Below are 19,468 nucleotides of genomic sequence, written 5' to 3'. Positions count from 1 at the left end.
ACAGTATGGTATTGGCATAAAAACAGACATATAGATCAATGTGACAGAATAAGAGCCATATTTCTCTTCAATAAATGGTATTGGAAAAACAGCCACATGCAAAAGAGTGAAACTGGACCACGGTCTAATGCCATACACAAAAAGTCAACCCAAAATTGACTGAAGACTTGAACACAAGACCTGAAACCATAAAACTCTTAAAAGAAAACAGATGATAATCTCCTTGGTCTTGGAAATGATTTTTTGGATTTGACACCAAAAGACAGCACAAGCAAAGTAAGCAAGTGGGACCACATCAGATTTAAAAGCTTGTGCACAGCAAAGGACACCAACAAAATGACAAAGCAACCTGATGAACAGAAGGACATCTTTGCAAATCATGTATCTGCTAAGGGGCTAATATCCAAAATATATAAAGAACTCATACAACTCAACAGCAAAAAGCAGTCCAATTTTTTAAAAGTGGGCAGAAGATCTAAATAGACATTTTCTCAAAGAAGACATACAGATATACAGCCAATAGGCACATGAAAAGATGCTCCCATCACTAATCAGGGAAATGCAAACCAAATCCACAGTGAGATATGGATTGCCTATTAGAAAGGCTATAACCAAAAGGACTGGAAATAACTAGTGCTGGCGAGGATATGGAGGAAAGGAAACCCTTGTGCACTGTTGGGGGGAGTGAAAATTGGTGCAGCTGCTATGAAAAACAGTATGGAGATTCTTAAAAAAATAAAAACTGAATTACAGTATGACCCAGTTCTATTTCTGAGTGTGTACCCCAAAGAATTGAAAGCAGGGACTTTATATACAAGTATTTATATGCCCATGTTCATAGCAGCATTATGCACAATAACCAAGACATGGAAGCAACCTAAATGTCCATCAGTGGAGGAATGCATGTGGCACATACATACAGTGGCATACATTATTCAGCCATATAAAGAAGGAAATCTTGCCATTTACAACGCGGATGCACCTTGAGGGCATTGTGCTAAGTGAAGTAAGTCAGAAAAAGGCAAATACCATACTATCTCACATATATATGGAATCTAAAAAAACCAACCAAGCTCATGGATACTGAGAACAGATGGCGGTTCCCAGAGGCAGAGGATGGGGCTGGGCAAAATGGGTGAAGGGGATCAAAAGGTATGCACTTCAGTTTAAGAGCAGTCCCGGGGATGTAGGTACAGTTGACACTGCACTGCATATTTGAAAGCCGCTAAGAGAGTACATCTTCAAAGCTCTCCTCAGAAGAAAGACAGTTTAACTACAATGATGGATGTTAACTAGACTGACTGCGGTGGTCCTGTTGCAATATACACAAATACTGAATATGTTGCACATGTAAAACTAATATAATGCCATCTGCCAATTATACCTCAGTTAAAAAAAATAAAACATGATCTCAAGTCCTGGAGAGAGGTGACATCCTTAAGCCTGTCCCTTGAAACTGGAAGCCACATCAGGGTTTGGTTCACGGCACCCCATCTGTTTAGGTTTAAAAATAACTGCCAGCTCTCTCCACGGTGCTGTGGGGAACCACTTCCTGGGGCTCTCCTCCTGGAACCTGGCCTGGGCCTTTCATCCAGGACTCCCAGGCCTAATGGGCAAGGAGCTCACCGAACCGAGAAATGAGAACGCGACAGTTCTAGAATAGTCCCGGGAGAAAGGCAAAGGAATCAACCCACAGAGTCAGCAGGCGGCGGCTGGCAGAGCGTTTCCCGTGGCTATGGCCTTGCAGACCTCAGGCGCTCCTGGGCCCCGGCGTCTGCTCAGACCTGGGAAGTGCCCCACGTCAGAGGAAATGTGGGTTCGCAACTCACTATGTGGCACTGAGGTTTTATCATGGCCTGAGGGGAGAGCGGAGGGCCTTTCCAGAAAGATCCCCACTGACTCAGAACTGGATCCCAGCCCTGCCACCTGCCAACTATATGACTGAACATGTCACCTGCATATCTCATCTCTGAAGGGGGAACCGTGCCTCATAACCCTACATGTTTACCAGGATGCCAGAAATCTAGGGTTTGAGCATTTGGTCAGCCCTATGTGCCGGGCCCCTGCTATGGGTTGAATTGTGTGTCTCCCCCAACGCCACTCCCTGCACACCCGCCCCCCGCCCAAATTATGGAAGTCCTAACCCCTGGAATCTGTGAGTGTGACCTTATTCGGAAATAGGGTCTCTGTAGATGTGATTAAACTGAGGTCATTAGGGTGACCCTAATCCAGTATGACTGTGTCATTATAGAAAGGGGAAATTTGGATGGAGACACAAAGAGAACACCATGGGAAAATGGAGGATTGAAATGCAGCATTAGGAATGTCAAAGATTGCCAGAAACCCCCCAGAAACTAGGCAGAGGCAGGGAAGGATTCTCCCTTGCAGGGTTCGGAGGGAGCCTGGCCCTGCTGACACCTTGATCTTGGACTTCCAGCCTCCAGAACTGTGAGGAAATAAATTTCTGCTGCTGAAGCCAGCCAGCCAGTACACTTTGTTAGTGTGGCCCTAGCAAACGAATACCACCCCTAAACCAGAGCTCTCTTAGGGGGCTTAGTATACGGTCATGCCCCGAAGGGGCTTTCCGCTGTCATCCCTGCCCCCAACCCACTGTGCTGTCTTCCCTCTCCTCACCCTGCAAAGCCTGGCCAAGCCGTCCCCTGGAATGCTCTGGAACATCCCAGCCTCTCTGGACACCAAGGGCACAGGTGTACAGCTCATAACCCAGCATCTGCTGTTTCCTAAGTCAAGTGGAATGCAAGTGTCCATCTGGAGTTTCATGAACTTGCTCACCTCCCCCTCTGTGAGACAACTCGGATTATTCCGAACAAAGTGTGAAATGACTAAGGCATTCCCTCCAGGCCCTGGGGGTATCCTTTAGGCTTGCTCCACGTGGACATGCCCTGACCATTAGCATCTGGGAGAGCTTCGGACCACCAGGGAACCTCTTTCGCCTGACGTACTCCAGTCAAAAGACCAACTAGCCATTCATGGCCCAGCGTGTTAAGAACCCGGCATGCTCCGGTCCTGACTCTGAAAAGGACATCTGCCCTCTGCCCTTGGCTCCCTGTCAGCTGTGAAAGGGGGGCACCTGCCCAGCACCTGAGTGGAGGGGGATATCCAGGAGGCACAGGCCGGGCCCCCAGTGGGGAACGATATTTTGGCACCAGAGCAAGGAAGATGCTCAGAGACCATCAAATGCAGCACCCTCCTTTTTGGGTGACAGAGGCAGTCACTGAAGAGACAGCACCTTCCAGTGGGGCCAGCAGGTCACCCAGGGGGTTCTAAGAGTCCAGGGGTCCACACAAGAGCAGCAGCAGCTATTCACAGTGACGCAGTGACCCAGAGGAAGGGGCTCAACGTGGCTGTGTCAGAATCACAGGAGCCTCTAAGGAACCCAGGACCTGGACCCCACCCAGAGCAGTGCAGTCCAGTGCTGGGGGCGAATTCCCCAGACAGTCCCTGTGCACAGCTCATGCTGAGAACCCCAGGGATGAGCAGGGGGTCCCACTTCTGGGCGGAATTCCTGCAGCCTCGGGGCGACCAAGCTCCCGCCCCGCACTGGAGCAATCACACCAAAATGCCACTGTCAAACAGAGCCATCTGCACGCTGTGCCCACGGTAGGCAGTCTGAGTGAAGTGCACTCCAGCACAGCGCCTGCGAGGCAGTATTACTGCCTGCATCTTACAAATGGGAAAACTGCAGCCCTGACGTGTGGATGACTCGCCCAGGGCTAGCCAGCTGGGCTGCCTGAATAACATCCCCTGAAGATGTCCAAGTCCTCATCCTGGAAGTTGTATATGTCACTTTATATGGGAGAGGGGACTCTGTGATGTAATCAGGTCACTGGTGTAATCTGGATCATCCCCAGGGGCTCTGTGCAATCACAGGAACCCTCAGGGGCACGAGGCAGAGGCGGACCAGGCGGAGGAGCAGGTGGCACAGGCTGCAGGCTCTGCAGGTAGAGGATGGGGCGCGAGCCGAGGCATGCTGAGGACCTGGACTCTGGCAAGTGGAGAAGGCGAGGAGACAGACCCTCCCCGAGAGCCCCTGAGGGGTCCTGGCCGGGGGCCCGAGGAGCCGATTAGGACTCCTGTCTCCAGAACGGAGGGGACCAACATGCATGGCTAAAGGCACCCAGCTGGTGGCACCTGGTTATGCAGCCCCTGAACGTAAGCACCTTCCCCAGCCACCTCCCCAGGGAGCGAGCCCCCGGGGGCATCTGGAAGAGAGGAGGCACCTGCCAAGGCTCAGGAGACTCACAGGGCCACCCCAGGGCATCCACGTCAAAGACCACATAAACAGCTTGCGAGGCTCATCTGTCTGGGTTTGATGAAACAAATGATCACACACACACAGGATGTGGCCCCAGGCCAGCTGTGTCCGCTGCAGCCCCTGGCTGAGCGACAATGCCTGGCCCACTCCTGTCCCCACTGGGCTAGGGCTGCTGCCGGAGCCGGGGAGCCCCTGAGGGTTTCCTTGGAAGCAGGACCTTTCTTTCAGGGCCAGTGTCTCTATTAGACACACAAGGCCTAATGCTGGGGCCCAGGATGCTTTTAGTGACCCATGAAAATGGTTTGTAATTTATTGAAAGACCAGAAATTTTAAAATATACATATAGTAATGAATATATCCTAATGAACCTATCCTGGATTATGTTCAACTTCAAACTAAGACGGTCTTATGATGACTTTATTTTTTTTAAAGGAGGAGGGGCCCACAAAGGCAGAAGTGCCTCGGGCCCCAAGGCCCTGCCCTCTTCCGCCTACGGTGCCCCAGGGCAAGTGGATGCTCTCAGGATGTCTGCCAGCGGCCTTGGCGTGTCCTGGCTCCCGGTGTCAGCCCTGGGCTCTGCTGTGTAATGTTAACTCATCACAACTTAGGGTGAGAACTGGCACAGGAAAGGTGGGCACACAGGCAGAGCCCCCACTGTGCCCAGGAAGACTTCCAGGAGTGGGTATCCAGGCCTGAAGGAGGGGGGACTCATCCAGGAAGTGCAAATGGGGTGTTCTCAGAGGAAGAAGGTGCGCCAGAGCCCTGAGCCATCCAGGAAGGCGGTGTGTTCAGCCGGCATGCCTAGGGCACCATGTGTCCTGCAGGAGAGGTGACTTAGGTCCCCAAGAAGGGAGACCCAGACAGGTTCTGAGCAATGAAGGGTTCCAGGAGGCAGCTGTCCTTTTTTTTGACAGATCCAAATTTCTCAGTGTAGCTGCCTGGCCTGTGAGTAGATATTTGCTACCTGTTTACACGTATGTGTGTGTATGTGTTAGAGCAGATTCCACATGGTCCTAAATTCACACTGCTTTTGCACAGCTGTCATTAAAGCTCTAAAGCAGGGACAGTGGGATGAGACACAGCTACTATAAGGGATTTGTACTCAATGGCATGTGTCCTCCAGCTCTGTGCCCCACGGTGGCCCTGACCCCACTGCTGTGGGCAATAGGTTACGAGCAGTGGGGGTCTTGAACTTTCAAAATGCATAAAATACTACACATAGGGTTGCACAGAAAACCTGTGACAAACTATTATCAAAATATTGTAAAAATATAAATTTATGATATACTATATGTGTGCTTCTTTATTAATGCACCAAGCAACAAGACCTTACAAATACTGTGATTTCAAAGGAATGATGAGAGTAAACACTTCCCAAGATCTTGGCAAGAACTGCAGTGTGAGACGAAAAACACCTGTAACGATTTGTACTCGTGACAGTCACCAGTACTACTAACATGACTGATTTACTAGCTACAGTAAAAAGAGAAAGACCATGTACACTGCAAACTACAAACACTGCTGAAATCGGAGAAAACCCAAATAAATGGGAAGGCATCCTAAGGCTCATGTATTGGAAGACTCAATACTGCTAAGGTGAGAATACTTCCGAAACTGATTTACACATTCAGCACAATCCCTATCAAAATCCCAGCAGCCTTTTTTACAGAAAAGAAAATTGCAGTGGATTCCAAATATCCAAGCAATCCTGAAATAAAGAGTAAGTTGAAAGACTTACCCCTCCCAATTTCAAAACTTACTACAAAGCTACAGTAATCAAAACAGTATGGCGCTGGCATACAAATAGCCATATGTATCAAAGGAATAGAAGAAAGAGTCCAGAAATAAAACTTTACGTCCATGATTGATTCTTGATAAGGGAGCCAAGACCATTCACTGGGCAAGAACAGTCTCTGCAACAAAAGGTGTTCAGAAAACCTGTTATCTGCATACAAAAAAATTAAGTTGGACCCTTACTTCACACCATATACAAAAAATAATTCAAAATGGAATCAAGACCTAAATATAAAAGCTAAAGCTACAAAACTCTTAGAAGAAAACAGAGGTAAATTTTTATGATCTTGGATTTGGCAATGGTATCTTAGATATGAACCAAAAGCACAAGCAAGAAAAAATAAATTGTACTTCACCAAAATTTTTAAATGTTATGCATCAGAGCACACTAACAAGAAACTGAGAATGCCCAGAATGATTGAAAATATCTGCAAATGACATATCTAATAAGAATGTAGCATCCAGAATATATGCAGAACTCTTACACCTCAACAACAGAAAGGTAACAACACAATTAAAAGTGGGCAAGGACTTGAACAGATATCTTTCCAAAGAAGATACACAAATGGCCAATAAGCACAGGAAAATATGCTCAACATCATTAGCTGTAAGGGAAGTGCAAACCAAAACCACCACAGGATACCACTTCACGCCCCTAGGATCACTATAATGGAAAAACAGATAGTAACAAGTGTTGACAAAAATGTGGAAAAACTGGAAGCCTTGTACCTTGCTGGTGGGAATGTAAAATGCTGTAGCTGCTGCAGATAATAGCAGTTCTTCAACACATTAATCATTAAATTACCACATGAACCAGCAGTTCCACTCCTGGGTACACATACCCAGAAGAACTGAAAACTAGTGTTCAAACAATGTGCACATTCATGTTCACACTAGCCAAGAGGTGGAAAGCACCCAAATGTCCATCAATGGATGACTAGGTAAACAAAAGGCAGTCTATCCACACGATGGAATATTACTCTGTCATAAAAAGGAATGATGTATTGATACACACGACCTGGACGAACATTGAAAACATTTCCTGTGTGAAAGAAGCAATTGCAAAGGACCACATGTTGTATGATTCCATGTACATGAATGTCCAGGATAGGGAAATCCACAGACAGAAAGGAGAAAAGTGCTTGTGAGGGTTGGGAGAAGGGGAGGCAGGGAGTGACTGCTGGTGGGGAGGGGCCCTTTCCTGGGATAATGAACGTGCTCTGGGCCACAGCATGGTGATGGCGGGACAACACTGCAAATGGACTAAATGTCACTGAATCGAACACTTAAAAATGGTAAGTTTTGTGTCCTGTGTACTTTACTACAATAAAAAAAAAATGAGCCAGAGGAGGGAGATGGGCGGTAGGGCAGCACAGGCTGGGCAGGGCTCCTGGCCAGATAGTGAGCCCCAGAGGCAAGTGGGAGCAAGGGGGGTTTTCTGGAAAGAACATGCGGGAATGGGTAGCAAATAGGATATGGGCCTGGGGACGAACTTGGTCTGGAGTTCATAAGGAGGGGGTCATATGTCCTAGATGCTCAGGACGGTCCTGGCTGATGGTAACTGCCCCAGCACCCCAAGGGCAGTGCCCCCATCACTCTCAGGAATGTTCCAGTCTGGGCCACAATTGTAAGGCCACTCAATTTACAAGGCCTGGTCAGGGTACCAGTTCTCTAATGTCCATCAGGAGGTGGGAAGTGGTAATCACCCCCTTTAACAGACAGGCTGGAGCGGCATTTGAATCTGCTGTGTCCCACCTGCTCTTTCCGACCTGGGGCCTCCTCTCCTGCTGGGGGCCTCCCAGGGGGCACTGCCCAGCCGGGCTGCACTGGGGATGTCTGCGGCAGGGGGGCATCACCCCACAGATTCCACGCAGCAATAGTGGGCAAGACAGTGCTTGGTGGGCTTTTGGGTGTCAGATGGATGTGGGTCCAAATCCTACTTCCACCCCTCGTTGGCTAGCTGACCTTGAGACTCTTACTTAACCTCCTCTTAATTCCCCACCTGCAAAATGAGGACAGCAAGATTGACCTTCAAGACCATTCCTGAGGCAAAAAGAAAGAATGCCCAAGGAGCTTCGATCCCAAGCAGGCGCTGGGTCCACGGCTGCTGAGCTGCTGCGCTCCACACTGCCCCCGCGCCCTCAGGGGGAGGGGAAAGGAGATGTACTTTTCTGCTGAGTAATGCAGACAAAAAAAAATCACCTTGGAAAAACAGGATGAATCCTGACATCCTCCAGCATAAACAAACCTAATGTTTTAGGTAACCCACACCACGCAAAAGTGAACACAGACTCTGCCCTGGGTGGCTCACCCCACTTCTCGCCCAGTTCTGGCTCTGAAGCCCCAACTCTGCAGCTGGGCCAGAGAACTCAGGGCTCCGCGGGGCAGCCAAATCCTGCAAGGGGCTTAGCTGCACGTTGTGGGGGCGCCCATGTGTTCCTAGGATCTGGTGCCAGTGCGTGAAGGCCGAGGACATGATGGTGGTATTCATAAATATTTAACAAATGCACCTTGAAACACACCAGAGCATCACTGGAGAGTGTAGAAAACGGGTGCACAGGAAGCTCAAGGTCATCAAGGATGTGAGGAAAAGAGACAAACCACCCTCAGAAGCACGTGTGACAGGTTGCAAAGGGACGCCCCCACGGTGGCAGCGGCAGCCAACAGCGGGCACCATTCAGACAAACTTGGTCTCTCTTTCCAGGACACTCTCCCGGCTCCGGGCCGACCGAGCAAGAGGTTCATGTGCACGGCTAACCTTGGCATCTCATGAAGCCCCGGAGGCAGTGGGGTGTGTAGGAGGCAGTGGGGGGCGCAGGAGGGTCAGGTCTCCTGCACCAGGGCCACAAAGCATAAAGGGCTCGGGAGAGGCCTGAGGAGCCTTCAGCCTCCCTCCCAGGATGGGGGGCCCAGCCGCCCCGCCTCGCGGCTCTGCAGGGGACAGGAACACGCAATTAACATCTTATTTAGGTTTAGTTCATTTGAGAAACATCTCAGCCTGTGTTTATTCTCGGCATAAATACACCTCCAATTACCGAAACGCCCGCTTTCCTCACTGACACTGAGCTCAGAGGCGCAGACTTGGGGCCTCCGCTGGGTGAGTCACCCAGCGGTCCCGGTGAGGCGAGCCTGGCAAAACCCGCTCCCCGGCCAGCAGTTACCTAGCAACCAGCCTAGCAACCTCGCAGCCAAGAGATTCATCCCTGAGCGATAGTCATAAAGCAACATCCAAAAAGACATCTCGTCTCAAGAATGCCATCCAAACGTATATAAAGATGAGGCGCCAAGCAGCCAGCTCCTTGCTCCTGAACTACACAGATTAGAGGCAAAGGGGACACATTATTTACCTGCTGCTTCAACAGCTGAAAGGCCCAATTTCTTCCCTGCGATCTGCGCATGGAGACGAATGAACTGAGGAGACCCTGGGCTGGGGCCGTGCAGAAGCCGTGTGGTCACCGGCAGGAGGGGGAGGGGCTCTGTGCAAACCAAAGCTATGGTGACCCCCAAATGGGCTGCAGTGGGGGGCACATCCTCCTCCCCATCCTGCTGTCAGATGCACCTCAAGTACAAGCTTCTCCCCACAACCCTCAACCACACAACAGCCGCATTGTGTACGTGCATTCAGAGATGCCAGGAAGGTAACTGGGCAGTAAAAGGCCAGGAGAACACTCCAGAAGGGTGAGCGCCCTTAGCGTTTCCAAAAGGCACCAGCCCTCCTGAGCCTGCCCTGCCCGTGTGCTAGAACACAGCCCATCTGCAGAGAGTGGCCAACTCAGTGTACAACAGGGTCATCCGGGGGGCTTGTTACTATGCACATTCCCAGCGCCACGGGGCCCCCCGTGAAAACCCAATGTCAGGTGGCCCCACACCCGCTTGAAGGAACGCTGCTCAGGCAGACCCCACAGCAGGTGGGCAGGGGACTGGGTAGATCTCCTTCCCTGTGAGAAGAGCAAGAGGGACCCACATATGCAGGCCATTCAGCCGCTCAGCATCCAGCCATGGATCAAGCTGGCCAGGCTGCCGGCTTCAGATCCTGCTCGGCCAGTTGCCATGTGACCTTGGGTGGGTCACCTGCCTGTCAGGTGAGAATGGATGAGTGACACCTGGGAAGGGCTTACACCCACTCACGGCCTACAGGGGGCTCCACCAGGAGCTGCCACTGAACTTGCTTAAGAAGCAAGGGTCCCACAGGCAGACCCTGGAATCACTCACTGGTCGGCAGCATGGTGAGTCATCCCCGGCCCATCAAACTGTTCATGTGCACGTACCCAGCTCAGGAGTAGAGACGGCACTCGGGAGCGCCCGTCCTGACTGGCAGAGTGGCTCGTAGGCTATCTGCACTGCCCACCTGTAGAGAGTGGCCAACTCAGTATACAACAGGGTATTCTGAGTATACAACGAGCCCCTCACTGCTCACCTGCGTCCTGACTGATGCTGTCCCGGGTTGCCATGCTCTGGTTCCCTCCTCAGGTCAGGGTGCCCTTACTTCAACAGGCCACCCCTCTGAACACCTGGTCACAGGCCTCACGCTTGAAGTGAGCAGCCCGAGAGAGGGTGCTGAGGAGAGGGGTCCTGGCACCATGATGTGACGGAGAGACGTGGGAGAAACAACGCTCACACTGGCAGGACTCCGGGGCGGGTCTGCCACACATTTGAAGGCAGCTTGGAAGAGGGTGAACGTGTTCTGTGCAGCTCAGAGGGGCCAGGTTGAGGGCCACAGGGCAGCAGCCTCAGAGAAGAGTTTGGAATCAACAGAAAAAAGGATTCTTAGAAGCAGGTCAGCCCAATAGTACAATGGGTCGCTGGGGCAGAGAGCTCCCTGTGCAAACGTGTCCTGTCCAGGAGAAGCCACGTGACCACAGGTGTCCCAGTCAAGGAACTGCCCGACTTAAAGCGCTCTGCCTTGGTTTCCCCACTTTTAAAATGGAATAATAATGGTGCAACTTCAAGAAGCTTCAAGAGGATTAAGTGAGCGTGATGAGCCTACAGAGAGCCTGGGCAGGAGCGCACTCCGTGACCGCTGGGGACGCTCATGCCGCCTTACAAAGGGCGGTGGCCACATCAGGAGGGAGTCAATCCCCGGAGGCCTCCCAGGGGAGGTGCTATCATCTCATAGGAGCAGGCAGGACAGGCGGGGTGGGGGTGAGGGGGGCTGTGATGGGGTCAGCAGGGCCCTGGGGAGGTGTGTCCAGAGGGAGGGGTGGTGGAAAGGCACCGGCCGCTCCGGCAGGGAGACATGAGAGCTCCCCAGCCTCCTGGTGACCACCAGGCCCATCCGCCTGTCAGAGGGGCGGTGATGCCCCCAGCAGGGTGGTTGTGAATCTGAAGGAAGCCACAGGCGACAAGCCTGTTTATGTGTGAGCCTGAAGAAATGGGCTCATTGCAGCCCGCGATCTGCTGAGCACCTACTGCGTACATCACCCACTAGCCATCCCCAGGAGGTGGGGGCAGAGACGAGGCAGGGTTCTGCCTGCACGGCCTGCTCTGCTGGGACGGGCACAGTTCTTCTGAGCCTTCAGGTTCTGGGCAACGGGAGCCAGGTAACCACACAGAGGCTCAGCTGTGGCTGCCGAGAGCTCCGGCGGCCAATGTGCATCACTCACACCTTAAACAAGGGGCCTGGGGACCTGCACTGGGTGAGTGTGCAGGAAGAGCACAAATGACGGACACTGGAGGTGGCACACAGTGGACACTCAACAGATGAAGGGGTAGCCAGTCAAGTGCCCCAGTGTGCCCTGCTCTGTGGGAACCTCAAATGCCAAGGAGGGGGAAAAAGCTAAGGTCAAATCAGGGATGAGAAACCCAGATGGTGTCCAGACGTTGGAATGATGGATACTGTGAACTTGAAATTGAGGTCACGTCTTGAACCAGGGGGCAATCCTGGGGCACAAACCGGCTGAGTCACGCAAGTGGGAGCAGATGAGGCACGTGCCGGGGCAGCTGGCCACAGCAGAAGACAACCGCTGACCTCAGGTCTGTGTGGCCTGGTCCCAGCTGTGAACCTCACGGCACATAGGGACGACCAAGCCAGAGCCACCAGAGGATCCTCTCAGCCTGTACACCCTCCTTCCAGCACAGCAGAACCTCAGAGCTGCCTGCACCTCAGTGTCCCCATCTGCCAAGTGGGTTATGCTGGTAGCACCTGCCCCTCGGGACGGTTGCTGCGAGGATGAGATGAGCTGACCCGAGTAAACACCCCACAGACACAGAGACTGCAGCCCCCCTCCATCTGTAACCAAGGGCCGTGGTGAGCCAGAGCAGATGGCAGGCAGAGGTGCACTGGGAGCTGCAGGGTGTGTGGTGTGAGCATCTGCACCCCGGCACAAGCAAGCTGCTCACACAGCCATGTGGGGTGACCAAAGGGCCAGCCAGGCCAGGCAGAGGGCCCAAGTCACCCACTGGTCTCTGAAGTCACTCCTTTAAATCTGGGTGAGGGCGACTGTGTCATCATCTCTCATCTCCCAAAGAAACAGGTTTCCAAAAGATCAGTATCCTGACTTGTCCTCAACCAAAGCAGCCGGCTCCCCCTTAGAGGCTCCCTGACTGTGGGGAGGGCGCCATCCCCAGGCACGGCCCTTTCAGCCGCTGACTCCCCCGAGGAGAGCCATCCAGAGCAAGGCTGTGCGCAGAACACCCTGGCAGGCCCAGCCCCACCCCTCCCACCCCTTCAGGGCTAGTGAAGGACCGAGGCTGTGCACCAGGGCCCTGGGGCTGCGCCTCCTCTAGATGGTGGCCTGGCCATGAAAGGCTGTGACGCTCTCTACCTCACCTTCCCCATGCGCACACAGTTATCCTGACAGTACAGGGCTGGCAGTGGGGGGTCCTGAGGTGACCTAGCCCAGGGCTCAGAACTGTGTCCTGCACGTAATAACGGTGACAAATTATCCTGTTACTGTCTGCTTTCCGCCCAGAACTGAGAATGTTTATAATATTTGTCTCAAAGTTTAGGAGTGGGTTTTCCCCATTATTAAAACTAAGAAATGCACTATCATTTTAGAAGATGAAAAAAGAAGAAATTTTAAGAACCACAGGTTGGCTTTGCATGGCTGGGGGCGGCCCGCATAAGTAGTGTCTCCTGTTCCCATCACCCCACAGGCCAGCTGGGCAGACACCTCCTGGGGGCAAAGCAGTAAGCCCCCTCCAGGGCCACTCACCTTAAACCTCCCAGTGACGCCCTCTGTGACGCTGACGGTGAACTCGGCTATTTGGGGAGGACGCGCTTTGCTTTTCTTGCGGTCTGGTTCATACTCAGTTTTCGTTTTCACGACCACCTTGACCAAGAAGCAGAGAAGCAAAGGGTCAGTGGTGCCATGGGGTGCCTTCAGACACATCTGCCCAGAGGATGGGTGTGGACTCGCCTGTTCAAAGTCACCATTTCACCAGGAAGGGTTTTCAAAAAGAACACCACCACTTATTGGAAATCTCTGTGCCAGGCCTTGCAGAGAAATTACCCATCAATAATCGTGATAGCAGCCCCATGAGGGAAATAGGGTAACTTAGGGGCAGAGAAGTTAAGCTCTTTGACCAAAGGCCAAGTAGCTAATAGGTGTCAGAGCTAATAGCAGTCAGCATGACTCCTGACTCCTAACAGAGTGCTCCCTCCATGGCCCAGAGGCTTCATCAGCCCAGGAGGTGGGGAGGACACATCCCCCTTTTCGCTGGTCTTGGTAGGCTGTACGGGTAAAACAGGGCAAGATGTGAGTGCACACGTCTCACACATTTCCCTCTAGGAGTTGCAAGAACAGGCAGCCAGCCTTCAAGGAAATCAATCTTCATCTTTCTGTCTCCACGCCACCCCTCCACCCCCCACACCTCCCTGCAACAGCCCCCACAGGGGCTCCATGCTCCTCGCCCCCTCCACTCTCTCCTGTGAAGTGGGAAATGTTTTCCCAACCAGGAAACCCATCGTGCCTCTGCCCTGGTGCATAAGCAGCATTCAAGGACTGTCAGGTAAGACTGGCCCCGATGTTGCCACCAGCTATGTGACCACTGTCACTGTTGTACCTCTAGAACCTTGGCACTCGGCACATGCTCTCAGGACAGATTCCATTTACAACCCCAAGTGCATTACCTGCCCCTACAAGCCATGTCCCCAGGGACAGGTGACATCACCTTCCAGAACCCCAGCTGTGAGCCACACGTTCAGGCTAAGCAAGGGCCTGTGTGAGAGCTGTCCAGGCCCAGGCAGGGCGGAGCAGAGGCCTGCCAGAGGTGTCTGCATTCTGGAGGACTGTGCCTGCCAGCCAGGTGACCTCAGGCACCTACTGGAAACTCTCTGAGACTCAGTTTCCTCACTTGTGACCTCAGAAATCTTCTGGCCCAGACACTGGGCCCCGCGAGAATTCCTGTCTCTGGAGATTCCCTGACTGTTGCCTCCCTTTGTTTGAATGTGCCCAGGGTTGGGAGACTCATTACCTTTCAGCTACTCCTGGGTGGTCAGAATGGCGGCCAGAATTTCATACCCCCCCGAAATCCTCCTCCCTGTACAAGTTAACTGTGTGCCAGATGGTTGTGGAGTGGTTGTAGAACAGGCTGAGAGCAAAAGAGGCTAAAGCTGAGCGGAGGGGGGAGCACCTGATGGACGTGCTGCCTCCGACACCCCTGGCACAGACTGCCCGGCACCCTCGGGCTGCACAGGAGGGAGGGGAAGGTGGGGCAGTGAGGGCAGCCGTGCTAACTGGGCAAGTCTGCCACGCAGACATGGAGAAGGGAAAGGGAAAGAAGAAGGGGCAGCTGTCCCTCCAGCAAAGCCTCTCCTGGACCATCAGTGCTACAGAGTGGCTCCGGGTGGCCCTGGTGCACAGGTGTGACCCGCTGATCCTCTTTTCCTGAGCAGAAACACCTGCTGCCAGGCTGGCTCCTGCCTCCCACCTCTCTACCCAAAACGCAGACAACAGAGTTAGGGGGATCAAAACCACCCTGAGAGCTGAGTTTCTCAAAAGGTCTAGTGGGAAAAAAGGAATCTTCCAGAAGGGAAGAACCCACCACAGGAATATGCGTCCATCCCCATCCCTGACCAGTGGTCAGCAATCACCAACATGCCCGAATACAAGACAAAGCTCTGAGTCAGACCCTCCTCTTGAGGGACAGGAGACAACACTGTAGGCGGGCTTGGGGGAACAGAACGGGCATACCTGTGGCCGGGGCGGTTCGCACCAGCAGCAAGGCACTCAGACGGATGTGTGTTCATTATTTGAGGTTTGAGTTGTACAACACAATTGTCTAGACTTAAACAGCGTATTTACCTTTCCAAGTGTTTACTCCAGAAACTATTACCCTTAATGGGCACAAACTACTTGACTGGAAGCTGTATTCAAGACAAGAGCGGATTCTTTACATTGAAGGGGAAAAAAAACCACTACTTTGGGGACAGGATGATGAATGGCTGCCGCCGGTTACGCGAGCACCAAACAGCGGGCACCTACCCGAGAGCTCACAAAAGGAACAAAGAGAGGAAGGAGGCTCCAGGAGGAGCGCGCCCTGCAGCATCCACAGCCCGCCTGGGAGGGGAGGGCGGGGAGGGCCAGGCGGGGAATTCGGCACCCAGGGAGGGTCTCCCGGGCCGAGGACAGGGGCCTGCACGCCGCGGCGCGGCAAATCGGCCGATCTGCACCACCTGGGAGGGCACGAGGGGCGGCCGCGCCCTCGGCTCACCGGACCCAGGGCCCCGGGCACCCAAGGCAAGGGCGAGCAGGCTGCGGGTGGCAGTTGCGGGGCCAGGGGCCTCCCTCGGCCAAGGCTCCCCCGAAAAGCAGGCAGGGGGCCCCCAGGTCCCCCGATCCGGGGCCCGCCATCCTCCGCGGGCTTCCCCCCGCCGCCCGGCCCGCCCCGCTTCGCGTCCTCGGCGCACCCGCGCGTTTCCTTTGTTGCGGCCGCCGCCCGAGATTTGGGGGTGCGCACGCGGCGACGCCGGGGTGCGGGGGCCGCTCACCTTATCCGGGGGCGGGAACTGCAGCTGATTGACATCGAGGGGCGTCATCAGGGGGATGGTGTCGAAGCCATCCTCCAGCAGCGGCTGCTTGGTGCCCTTCTCCGCGAAATTGTTCCCCAACTTCACCATCGTGCCGGGAGACCCGAGGCTGGCGCCTGCGGAGGGAGGCCGGGCGGGGGTCACCGCGAGCAGGACCCACCCGCCGGCCGGGGCCCACGGGGCACCGGGGCCGGGCACTCACCGGCCGATCCCGCCGCACCCGCGCGCCGGGCGTCCGGACGCGCCCCCGACCCTCCCTCCCCGGCCGGCGCGCCGCCCAGACCCGGCTGCCCGGAGGACGGGCCCGGCCGGCGGCCACTCACCCACGCGCGTCCGGCAGGTCTGGGCTCCGAGCCTCCGCGGCGCGCGCTCCTGCTCGCAGCAATGGCGGAGGCGGCGCCGCGCGCGGGCCGGGGCGGGGGCGCCCGCGATTGGGCTCGCCGGCCGCTCCCCCTCCCGCCGCCGCCTCCCTTCCTGCCGCTCGCGGCTGAGCGCACCGGGGGTGGCGGCCGCGCCTCCCCTTGACGCAGCGCGCCCGGCCGCACAAAGGAGCGCCCCGGGGCCCCGCGCGCCCCAGCTGGGGGATGGGGGCGAGCCCCGGAGGGAGGCTGGGGCGGCGGGAGCGGGGCGCCGAAAGAGGGGTGCGGGCTGTGCCGCTCGGGGGCGGCGGCCGGGCGCGAGGCGGTTGGGAGCGAAAAGGAGGGAATCGTAGAAAGGGAGAGATCCCCGAAATCGGGGGCACCCCGCCGGCATCCACGCCCACCTGGGGTTCCTGAAGGATGGTGAGGGGTTTGGGGGTGGGGCTGCAGAGGGCGGGGGCGGGACCAGAGCGTTAGCTTAGTGCGTGGCTGGGTTGCGGTGGGGGCGACTGGAAGAGGGCCGGGAGATTTTCGGCAGGACTTGGGGGCAGAGCTCTCCAGAGCGGGGGACAGTGCCCGGGCTGGGGGGCGCCCGGGGCGACTAGAGCGAAGGTATTCAGGGCAGAGAGCTGGTCGAGCCGCAGTGGAGGGAGAGGGAAAGGTTTCTCTGGTCTGATGGAAGGGAAAGCAGGGGTCCCCTCACTGCAGCTGCAGCCTGGAGCATCTGGGGTGCAGAGGAGGCACGGCCTGGGGTGAAGGAGGGGAGGTCGAGCCCGACCTGCCTGCCGCTGAGAGGGCCGTCCACATCAGGGGCTCATTTTGCAGACTTGGAGGCAACCCTGGCTGCAGGACTCCTCAGTGGAAAATCGCAGGGATTGGGCGGCAAGACCAGGAGCCAGAGGAGGGCTGCCGCTGGAGAGCCCGTACGTCCCCGGGCCCATCTGGCCCGCTAGGGGCCTGGAGCGGGTGTCCCCCAAGTCTTAACTTTCACACCCTTTGCCTGGGTTCTGCCACAACATGGCTGATGGTTCAAGGCCAGGCCTCTTCCAGCAGCCAACTGACGACCCCAAGAACCTCCCCCACCCCCAGAGCCCCAGGGAATATACACTGAGAGCAGAAACAGTCACTGCCTGTGCTCTGGGCCCTGCTCCTGTTTAGTAATCTGCGCCTGTGTGCCCTGACCCCAAAATCCCCAGAAGAGCCCCTACTTACAGACAAGGTAACTGGATTCCTTGTTAATCCCCCCCAGGTCTTCAGCAGGGTCCAAGTCAGCCTTTGGCCACAGGGCAGCTTGGCAGTGCCCAGGATCCTGGCCGACACTAGCCCTGGCCAGCCTGGGAGGGCAGGTATCCTAGGTGCTGGCTTCTGCCGCAGGCCTCAGGCCTGGCCACCAGCATCCTTCGGGCAAAGGCCATTTGATCGAGGACTGATACGGTGATACGGCATCTCTGCCTGGGGTTTAGCTTTCTTATGTGGAACCCTGGGAGCCTCCTCCCTGGTGATCTGACACATCCTGCAGCAGATGAGGAAGAACAGTTAGCATCCACCCGGTGCCCGCCTGGGTCAGTTCCTGGCTGGACGAAGCTCACAGGACAGGAGATTCCCCAAGAGCTTTTGGGAGGGTGTGGCTTCATCCCCATCTCAGGCATCAGTGTTTCACAGACGCCATCACAGGCCACACACTGTGGTCAGAATCCCACTCAGGAAGCTTCGGGCCGCCTGTCCTGAGCCTCGTGTGGACCCCTCTCCCCCTCTGGGCTGTCAGCTGACAAGTCAGAGACAAGAAGCACCCACAGTTGCACAGACATGGTGGACAGTCCCGGAGCTAATGGCTTGCCTTTCGTGCTTTCCTGGGTTTAACTGGTGTTGGTCATAGGACTAGGCAGTGTCCCTCTGCGGGGGTTCCATGAGGGTACCTGGTTGGGCTGGGCCCTGGGAGGGGTGCATGCAATGCCAAAGTGCGAGCTGTGTGGCCGCCCGCCAGGAACTACAGGATGGGGCAGGGCCATGCAAGTCTCTGGGCCGAGCCCTGGGCCACCAGAGCGAAGGGGCCGGAGAGGAGACTGTGAGTGAAGTGCAGCCCACCAGGGAGGGCTGAGGGACAGGCGGGCCTGACAGCGAGTGCAGCAAGGAAGCATTACAGGGTGCCGAATGGAGCATGCACGGCAGCTAGCAGTGCCCTGTGGCCGCCACAGCAAAGTACCACACACGGGGTGACTGAAAAGAGGAATTGTTGTCCCCCAGATCTGGAGGCCAGAAGTCGGAAATCATGGTGCTGTCCGGGCCACTCCCAGCAGGGGCTGTGGGGGAGAGGCTGGGCCTTGCCCATTCAGCCCCTGGTGGCCTCCCGTGTGACCCGACTGTGGCCGCATCCCTCCAGCCCCTGCCCCCGCGGCCACACTGCCTGTCCTCTTTTCTGTGTGTCTCTCAAGAGGGCACTTCTCACTGGACTCAAGCCCACTCAGATCGTCCAGGATGAGGTCCTCCCCAACCTGAATTTAATTATGTCTTTGCTCATACAGTGATGCTCGAAGGGCCTGGGGCTTGTACGTCTAATGGGGGGGGCCACTCCCGGCACCAAGCCTACAAGGGTGCCGTGATTTGGGGAACTCGGGGTATTGCATATGGTTCTGGCGGGCAGGGTCTTGGCAAGACATTCAGTTGAGGAGGCCACAGTCACAGAAATGGGGACAGCGAAGCTGTGATAACGGTTGTGGGACCAACAGATACAAGGTAGGTCACAGTACACATAGGGAATCCCCAGGACTTGCTCTGCCCTCTTCCCTTCTAGCACCAGCCGTCTATAACCCCCTGGGCCTTACAGGTTTTTCCAAAAGACTTTGAGGAGTCCTCCTCGGGTTATTCAGGTTTCTGATCCCAGGGGACAGACCCACTGCTACTGGGACAGTTGCAGTGACACCCGCCCCCTCCACTGGGCAGGGCACCAGCTGCTGCTCCCACCATCAGGGCCCACTCATCACTTCCAAGTCCAAGCCTCTGAGTGACTTCCTTTGTCCCCTCGTCCCACTGGGTGAAGGCCAGGCAGGAGGCAGTGTGACACAATCTGTC

General features: G+C 55.3%; 1 protein-coding gene across 1 annotated transcript in view; it reads right to left on the bottom strand.

Annotated features, from left to right (window-relative positions):
• NSG1 (neuronal vesicle trafficking associated 1) overlaps positions 1-16,517 on the bottom strand; it is a 28,403-nt gene extending 11,886 nt beyond the window's left edge. The window contains exons 1-3 of the mRNA XM_036991022.2: positions 16,364-16,517; positions 16,002-16,156; positions 13,225-13,341 (exon numbers count right to left, since the gene is read on the bottom strand). Of these exons, the coding sequence (XP_036846917.2) occupies positions 13,225-13,341; positions 16,002-16,130 (246 nt within the window). The 5' untranslated portion in view covers positions 16,131-16,156; positions 16,364-16,517. The remainder of the gene's footprint in view (positions 1-13,224; positions 13,342-16,001; positions 16,157-16,363) is intronic.
• Positions 16,518-19,468: the final 2,951 nt, after the last annotated feature.

Source organism: Manis javanica, chromosome 5 (assembly GCF_040802235.1).
Source record: "Manis javanica isolate MJ-LG chromosome 5, MJ_LKY, whole genome shotgun sequence".
In the NCBI taxonomy this organism is placed as follows: domain Eukaryota; kingdom Metazoa; phylum Chordata; class Mammalia; order Pholidota; family Manidae; genus Manis; species Manis javanica.
Note: the sequence above shows the minus strand (reverse complement) of the source record. Positions and strands in the feature narration are given on the sequence as shown.